Source organism: Sceloporus undulatus, chromosome 5, assembly GCF_019175285.1.
Source record: "Sceloporus undulatus isolate JIND9_A2432 ecotype Alabama chromosome 5, SceUnd_v1.1, whole genome shotgun sequence".
In the NCBI taxonomy this organism is placed as follows: domain Eukaryota; kingdom Metazoa; phylum Chordata; class Lepidosauria; order Squamata; family Phrynosomatidae; genus Sceloporus; species Sceloporus undulatus.
This window is the reverse complement of record NC_056526.1, coordinates 138,970,501-138,980,086: the sequence shown is the minus strand read 5'-3', so window position 1 is coordinate 138,980,086 and position 9,586 is coordinate 138,970,501. Positions and strand designations below refer to the sequence as shown.

The following is a 9,586-nucleotide window of genomic DNA, read 5'->3' as shown; positions in this document are numbered from 1 at the left end:
AAAAACCTGTTTAAAGATGAACCATTTATAGTATTGATGCCTTTCACAAATGCCTATGCTCCATGACAGGAGCAACCTGTGCGCCACTTGCTGCCCCAATGGCCCTGTTTTTTGCTGAAGTTACTACAGCCGCATTTGCAATCACTATAATAATATGCATCCACTATATTCATTGTTGCAATAAGATACAGAATACCACCCACAAATGCAGAGGTTTAATTTGCCTTACTCTTCAAAAGCCCATCCCATGCTCAAAATACAACCAAAACAAACTGAAAATGGCTAGTGCACCCAGAATACATGGGTGTAGTACATGGTGGAGTCATGTGTTGAAAACTGGCTCACATTTACTGCACAGTTGCCCACCCGTCTAGATCACTGCTACTCCAAGTGGTAGTCTGTGAACCAGTGCCAGTTCATGAGCTATTGGCTGCCAGTCCACTACAAATTTCTAGAACATAGTTCTAGCCAATTGGCACAATTATGGTTCTGGTACATGACACACAAGAAAATAAAATTGCTGGTCCTCCAAATCAAATAGCCCACGAAGCATCTACAAGAGGAAGACGATACCTGTATAAAATCATTTAGCAGGCTAAAATATCCACTGTTTCCTTGCCACACAAATCTATTGCTCCCCATGAACTAAGGACATTATGGCAGCAAGGAAAATATGGTTAAAATGACACCACTTGGACCGACAGAGAAGTCATTCAGAGTAGCCAGTTTGTGTGACCATTATTATTCAGTAATACTTCTACTTACTTGTAAAAGATGTTATTGGAAACAGGTAAAATCCAACTGAATGATTTCACATTTTGTCCTTAAACACTGCAGTAATGACCTACAGCCCTTGACTGAGATCAAACATCATTTCAGCAAATATCTGCCAGTGAAGTGATTTTAGACAACTGTACTGAATACCAACATAGTGCAATGTGTGTGATCAATTTTCAGCGTACATGCCTGACAACTCACTATGCAACTGCAATGCACAAAGGCAATGTGTACTAGCATGCTACAGCAAGATATAGCAATAATATACTTATTTATTTTATTTATACACTGCCCTTCAGCCAAGGCTATCAAAGCGGCTTACAATTTGTTAATCAGACATTTCCCTGCCCTCAGGCTTACAATCTAAAAAAAGACAAGACACAAAAGGAGATGGGAATGGCAGTAGGGAAGGGGAAAAGTCCAGCAGATCTGCTCTCCCTCAGAGGCCTGTTGGAGTTGGCTCGCCTTTCTCTCCTTCAAGATGGTGGATAGAAGGAGGGCCTCCTTCTTTTCAGGCAAATCCTGATGGAGCTGGCTTGCCTTTCTCTCCTTCAAGATAATGGATATAACTATTGTGTATTGTCCAAAAAAAATCACTCCATATTTGTACCACAACTTACACTTGCATATGTCAGTAACAAGAGGGCCTTAGTCTCTCTCTTTGAAATTATCAACCTACCTGAGCAAACCAAAGCAATAGAAAGCCAAAGCTAGCAACCTGGAGTTATCCTGCGGTTAAAAAACATGTAACACATGAAGAAGAACATGTAACACATGAAGTATTCATGGTTTACAGACAACAGTTTAATAAAAATGACCAAGGAAGAAAAACAGCTCACCAGTAGATTGAATTAGCAGAGGTAGTCTTTTAAGGTGTCTTGTGGTCCGGTAAATCAGAAGATAGCCTTTGTTTCTAACCTTGCTGTGGTGAAAGTGAATGTATCGTTCAAGGAACACATGGAGAATCCAGAGGATCACCTTGGCAAAGATTATAACACTTTGTAACTTAAGTGGATAAGTGTAGCCTCCAGGGCAGACATCTTCACTTGAATCAGAATATGAGCAACACATGCCTGCTACGAAAGCCAAAACAACAAAAGCAACCTAAGGAATGAATGGAGAAGTTGAAGAATTAACACAATGAGAGGAGACTCACCAAGCCAAATACTGGCCTGTTACAGACAGGCCAAAATAAAGCTGCTTCGAGTCACTTTGAATGTATGGTATTTCAATGATGCATGCGCCCTAAGAGTCCAAAAGCCGCACCAAAGCCACGTGCCAGTTCTAAGGACTGGTGTGCAGCTTTGGTGCGGCTTTTGGACTCTTAGGGCGCATGCATCATTGAAATATCATACCTCCAAAGTGACTCGAAGCAGCTTTATTTTGGCCTGTCTGTAACAGGCCACTGTTAATATTAATAGTTAGACTTAATTTAACTCATGTGTAGCAAGTGTAATTATTTTACCAATTTATTTTCATCTGGAAACTTTTCACTGTTAGTTGAATCAGGACACATTTTCAACAAGCTATTTTTCAACCTTCCATTCAGAGAGCAACTTTGGTCTAGGCCCTCTAACACTGGCACATGGCAGATATAAAGTACTCAGGATGACACTATCAATAGTTTCCAAGCTTACTTTATAACAGGCTGCAGGCCATTGGGGATTGCAGGGGCCTCAGCTTCCCTCTTTCTTCCCAAATGAGTTGCTAGGAATTATAAGTGCTCAGGGGAGGTCAGTAGGGGTAGTTCCATGCTTAAACCAAGTCCTGGCCTTGAATTCTTACTCGAAACAGACTCAATCTATACTGAGCCTCAGCTGGTGGAGCTCAACGTTCTAGTAAAAACTATGAAACTAAGGGGACCTATACACATCAGTGATATTGAGAGTTACCCTACTAAGATAGCAAGTCATAGGATTTGTACAGGATTGCCATCAATATTTTGTTTTCCCTTTCGCTGGCTGTTTTACACTTTCCCTGAACACCATCGAAATATGAACCCAGGTTTAAAACATAGCATGCATTACAATCAATAGATTTAACACTACAAAAACACTAAAATGTATTTATGTCAATATAGAAGCTTCAATATGAGCTCCTCTGAACACTGTTAAATGAAGAAACAATTATGTTTTGAAACTGCATTAACAAAAACACCCAGGAAGGAAATGTCAATACAAATACTGTATATACTGTATTTTCCAGCGTATAAGACGACCCCCAACTTTTTCAGTTAAAATATAGAGTTTGGGATATACTCGCCGTATTAGACTACCCCTCTTCCAATGCACACCAAATAAAAATTTAAAAAACATCAGATTTGATTTCAATATAGTAATTTTAATTCAAATGACATGCAGGTACTTAGCAGGAAACCTTGTTGTATACAAAGCCTGCTTGGATTGGTCAGCTCTCCCTGCCTGCCCAGCCCTCCCTGTCTCCAAGACTATCAAAGCAGTAGCTGCTTTCATACGATCGTTGCATACGGTGGGGATGTGGCCGCGGCCGTTTTTGAGCTCCCCCCACCATATGCGGCGACCGCAGATTCTCCATTCCGGCTCAGAAGTTTCAGCACCTGCCCTATAAGACGACACCCGACTTTTGAGAAGATTTTCCTGGGTTAAAAAGTAGTCTTATACACCAGAAAATACAGCATTCAACTATAAGTTGATCTCATGTATAAGTGAAGGACAAGTTTTGGGGCCAACATTATACAAATGTCTTATTCAGATCCTTCTAAGCCTGATTTCTTTTTGCACTCCTTTGAGGGGAAGCACCAAAGAGGTGCTACCGCTGCCATTTTCCCACCCAAGCAATCAAAAAGGCATAATGGTAGAAAGAATAGAAGGGTTTGGTGCTCCCGGGATGAACTAAACTCTTGCCTTTCACCACGCTACTCAGAGAAGGGGATAGAGTTAAAATATAGTACTTACATTGACTCATGGATAAGCTGACACAGTTTTATGGGGTCAATTTTTTGACTAAAATTTTCAGACTTATACATAAAAATATACAGTAATATCTATGTAAAGATAAATGACAGAACATTTTTGTTTTTGAAGATATTTTTAAACATAGTTATGCATATACAGTCTAACTTCAATACTAATCATATTGTTTCAACTATAGTAGTATTTTGGGATTCCTTCAAAACTAGGATGTGTGGGAATCTGTGGAGTACAGAAACAGCCTTTCATGCTGAATGTGACCCCTAGGCATTACACTCACTTCTAGTCTAAAAATACTGGACAACTTACATGCAAAAGCAACAACATATTGGCCACACAGACTGTAGGGATTGCATGGAACCTTGGACGCAATCTGGAATGCAATGCATGAGGTGGAAGGAGGGGTGCATCAAGCAGAGGGTCATCATCGGTACTCTGGGTTATTTCTAGGGAGCCCTGAAACAGATAAAGTGAAATGTTTATTTAATCAGAAAGCAAGAATTTTTGGTACATGAAGAATGAAACAGCCTGGCCATGTTGGTATATACAAATAGTTATCCACCTGCAAAAACAAATTCCTCCAATAAGCACATTATAAACAAGTATCCAGTATAATTCTATGCATGCTCACTTGAAAAGAAGAACCAGTGATTTATTCAGGTCTTTTACTCCAAGTCTCAAGTCCTTGCAAAAGAGTCTCAAGTTTAGGAGCCAACTTTATTTTTAAAAAAGGTGGGGGTGATGTTGGGGAGGGTGGACCTCAAGATGGAATGATCCTTTGGAAAGCTTGCTTTTCGATGATTCACTTTTTTGATACTATCTTACCAGAACCCATTTGTTCGTGGCCTACTCTTTTGACAAATAAAAGCACAATTGTAAGTATAAATACCTGTACAGTGCTGTACTGTAAGGGCACAATGACACTATAGTTACAGTTATTTCTACAGTATACATTACATAAATCAAACAAAAAGAAGGTGCTTTGCCCAACTTTTGTGATCCAACTTTGTTTTTAAACTTCAGCTTGTATACTGTATACTGTAGAAGTTGTTTATGTTGTTGTTGTGTGCTTATAACATAGAACTGTACAGGTATTCATACTTATATTTGTTTATATTATATTACTGTATGATATACACTAATATGGGTTCTGCATTTCAATGATTTCTGCTTTTTGACAGTGCTATAGTCTCTAACCTGTCAAATAAGTGGGGGACTACTGTATGAAGTTTTAAAGTTACTTTTAAATTGAAATTACACACACACATTTTTACTAAAATGAAAGTGATGAAGTTGAGATTCAATTCAGTTTAAACACACAATTTCAAACTTCAGGATAAGATGACATTGCAGGAACCTATGATCTTATCCTCCAGATCTGAAAATATGTAATAAAGTAGACTTGATAGTTCAGTTTAGGAAAGCTTACTAGCATATTGTTCAGCATTTTTAAATTTGCAACTTGACCACGTCATAGTATACTCAAAAACAAAAGATTTGAATTTGGAGCTAGAAATGCATTACAAAAACAGCTGCCACATTACACATTGACAGTTAAACCAAAATAGGCCCACTGGATCAATAGGAAATTATTATGTTACATATGTAAAATCTATTGATTCAATCTACTGGAGTTGGGTGTAATAGGATTTAGGCCTAAATACTTTTGCAAGCAGCTTAAATGTTTGTTTTCAAGCGTCAAGTAAAAATAATATAGTCTCAGAAGCCATGTTTGACCATTGGAACAGAAACAATTTAAGCCTTGTTTATATAGCTACATCCCTCTACAAGTCACAGTGTAAACACAGGTATCTAACCATCTACATTTTGTTGCAGTCTGTCCAAAGGAAATGCTGAAATTGTCCACTAATTTGTTTTGAAAAAGATTAATCCTTTAAGACAGCTACTTAGTATTCTCCGCCTTTGTCTCAGGACAGCCTTCTCCAAAATATTGTCTTCCAGACAAAGAAAAAAAAATAATGTCTTCCAGGTGTTTTGGACAATAGCTCTCATCATCTGACTCATGGCCATGCTGTCTGGCAAACCAGTTTGATGAAGTGCTGTATGAGAGAAACAATTACAATACTACAACTTTAGTCAAAAATATGTAGTAACAGAACACCTACAATATAAATCCAACAGCTAGTAGCACAGCATATGGGTCACCTGCTTCCAAAAGACTAGCAGACTTTAAGCTGAGCTTGCAATTTATATTTCCTTTGATCACAGACCAAATAACAAATGCGGCAAACATTAAAAATGCTTACAGCTTACAGCATTAAAAAAAAAACATGAACTGGATATTAATTCACTTTAGCTCTTTAACGTCCTTGACCAGAGTGACTTGATCCAAAAGGATCCAAACTCTAGTGTGAAACAGCCCACTAGGACTTGCACAACAGGGTCCTCCAGATGTTGTTCGGCTGCAAGTCCCATCAGCCCTAGTCAGTACAGCCTGTGAAGAGAAAAACTGGTACATAGCCCAACATCATCAAGACTGTGAGCTTCAAGTTTAACAATTTCACGCATCACTACCGTACAGGCTTACCTACTTAGAAGTCTCACTTCAGTACAGAAGTATAACTCTCAGTAATACAAATGTCTCAACGCATAAAAGACACCATAAGACAAAAGCTGATACGCCAGCTGCGACGCTACCTGGAACAGGCAGACCTAGAAATGGTTGTACATTCACTGGTAACCTCTCGTCTTGACTTCTGTAACGCGCTCTACATGGGGCAACCCTTGTGCCATGTTCGGAAGCTGCAATTAATTCAGAATATGGCAGCCAGGTTGGTCGTAGGTAAATCTAAATACGGCCCTATTACACCTATCCTAAAATCTCTACATTGGCTGCCTATTAGCTTCTGGGCTCAGTACAAGGTGTTGGTTATTACCTATAAAGCCCTACATGGCCTGGGGCCAGATTACTTGAGGGAACGCCTCCCCCCCATACAATCCTTCCTGTACACTCAGGTCCTGTGAGAAGGACCTACTACAACCAAAGAAAACCAGGCTGGTGGTGACTTCCCAGAGGACCTTTTCAGCTGCTGCTCTGAAAATATGGAATGACCTGCTGGAGGAGATCCATCAAATTACATCTCTAGGGGCCTTCAAAAAGGCAAGAAAGACAGATCTCTTCCGGCGGGCCTTCCCAGACTAACCTCCAAAAATGAAAACCTGAACTACTCACCTACCCATTGCCTCTCCCAACCATCACTCCGGTAAATATGGTTTTTGGTGGTTTTTTTGGGCTATGTGGCCATGTTCTAGAAGAGTTTCTTCCTGACGTTTCACCAGCATCTGTGGTTGGCATCTTCAGAGAATGCTTGCCTGGAAAAAGTGGGTCTATATATACTGTGTGAGCACAATACACATGCAAATCACTCCTGCATTCCCAGGCTCACTCAGTATATTTATTTATTGATTGATTTATACCCTGCCTTCTTTCCTAAGTTTGGGACTCAGTATTCTGACTATCCTAACTATGATATTAAGACATGTGGTTGTGATTTTGGAAACACCCAGAGTATTTATAGGCACGTCTCCTTTTCTAACAGCACTGCAACCATCTTGCAACCAGTTGCAATGTAACCTTTACCAGCTATCTCTGTGCACTAGCGCATGGCGTTTTTGACTGCTATTTTGTAGCAGCTTCACAACTTACTTCAGCATAACTACACTGCCCTTAGGTTTCCTAAATCAAATGTTCACAAAGGAGCACAGATTCCAGAGGAACTGCAGCACTCAGTGTGCCCCAAGGCAAGAAGAAAGGGTCGTTCATTGACATTTTTGTGTGTGTGTGTGTGTGTGTGTGTTTATATTGTATTATATATATTATCTATACTATATATATATATATACACATACACACACATCTATATATACACATATACACACATGTAGAATAGAATCTTTATTATTTATATTACTTACATGTAGCCTAGAATCCTTATTGTGGTCACAGAGCGGCCCTTGTCTCTCCATATTCGCAAAGGTTAGGGGCACAGGACCCCCGTGAATGTGAAAAAACCGCAAATAACACAAACACCATGTTTGCACCTGAGAGGACACCTCTCTAGGAATCCCTTGGTCGGTCTTCCAGCACAACGCTTAGTTAAAACTGACCACAGAGTTGCTCTGGAGGAGGACCTAGATATTCCTAGAGAGAACATGTTAATCAAAGCCGTGAATGATCAAATGCACAAATATCAAAGCTGAAAATATGGAGGGGAGAGTGTGTGTGTATACTTACACACATGGCCATGTATACAAGTAAAAACATAGCCCTGTTAGTCTCTATACATAGGAACACATGTATACACACACCAGACTCTTTATTATGGTCACAGGCCAGCACACCTATATATGTATACTTAGAGACGTCTACCTTTAAGGATATAGCCCTGTTAGTCTCTATGCATATGAACACATGTACACGTATACAAGCTGTATACATACAAAACACCACAAAGCCCCCGAGGGGGAATCCTGGGATCCGTAGTCCAAAGCCACTCACTCTTCCAAACGTGGCCTTCTGGGGCAGCCGCAGCCAGGGCAGTCATTGAGTTCCCTCTCTATCGGAGCCACGCTGGGCTCCAACCTTCCAAAGCTCCTTCTCTGCTTAAAAGGCGGGTGGAGAGGAGCTGCTCTCACTCACCTTATCCAGGTCCTGTACAGGCGGCGGTGGCTGTGGCGGACGCCTTCCCGCCATGGCAGGCAGACTGTGACGCTGGTGAATGAGAGAGAGGACTGCTTCCGGTCCTCCAGCCGGACCACGCCCCCCCCCCCCCCCACCCCCTCCGGGGGGGTTGAAAGAAAACCCCCCCCCCCCCCCTACGTCTCCTTATGCAGTGACACCTCCCACTTCCGCCCGAAACTCTGCCCTCGGCTCCTCCCCCTCCCTGCTATTGGAGGACGCTTCCTCTCAAATTTCCCGCCCGCCTTTCCTGCTCAGCCACGCCCCCTCCAGCTCCACTCCAAACAGGGAGAGGCGGAATGAGGCGCTTCGCTTTTGCCGCCTATTATCTCCCCTTTTCCGCTCCAATTTAGTCCAACAACATTATCTCGCTCCTGCTGCATGAAAGTCTGAGGAGTTACAAGGCAATAGTGGAAAGTGTACTATACAAATATGGCCCTTTTACACCACCAAAATTAAAGCACTATAATTCCATGTTACACATCATGCTTCCATAATTCAAAAACCTGGATTGGCACCTTAGGAAGGATACTGAGAATTTTCAGGGAGAGAGAGCTTTGATGCCTCACCAAACGCTGCCATGATAGGTAAAGTGGGGTCACAGTGCTGTAATCGTGAAGTACGAAAGGGCCTGTGGTGTGTCTCTTGGCACGGTTTTGTTATTGTAAGATTCCTAAAAGGTTCATGATTTTGTACACTGAATTAGGACATTCATTCAGCATCTACACTGCAGAATGAATGCAGTTTGACACTGTGGCTCAATGCTATGGGATACAAGGGTTTGTAGTTTTGTGAGCTAATTTCTGGTGCCACAACAAACTACAAATCCCAGGATTCCATTGGATGGAGATGTGACATTTAAAGCGGTGTCAAACTGCATTAATTCCTCAGTGTGGCAGCAGCCTCAGAGCATAGAGTTCTAGAGTCTAACAACCACAAAAGAAAGACTGGCCTGATACAGACAGCCAAAATAAAACTGCTTCGAGTCACTTTGAAGTTATGGTACATGCGTCCTAAGAGTCCAGAAGCCGCACCAAAGCCATGCTCCAGTCCTAAGCGGGAAAAGTTCAGCTCACGTGACAGAAAATGGGAGTCCTTTCCCACTCCGAGAACTGCAACTCCCAGCATGCAACGAGGGAAAAGCATACCTCACGTGACAGAA

The 9,586-nt window shown here is 41.3% G+C and overlaps 1 protein-coding gene across 1 annotated transcript in view; it reads right to left on the bottom strand.

Annotated features, from left to right (window-relative positions):
- The window catches only part of TMEM192 (transmembrane protein 192), a 19,120-nt gene extending 10,635 nt beyond the window's left edge, over positions 1-8,485 (bottom strand). Inside the window, exons 1-3 of the mRNA XM_042470081.1 lie at positions 8,386-8,485; positions 4,035-4,181; positions 1,617-1,881 (exon numbers count right to left, since the gene is read on the bottom strand). Of these exons, the coding sequence (XP_042326015.1) occupies positions 1,617-1,881; positions 4,035-4,181; positions 8,386-8,439 (466 nt within the window). The 5' untranslated portion in view covers positions 8,440-8,485. The remainder of the gene's footprint in view (positions 1-1,616; positions 1,882-4,034; positions 4,182-8,385) is intronic.
- Positions 8,486-9,586: the final 1,101 nt, after the last annotated feature.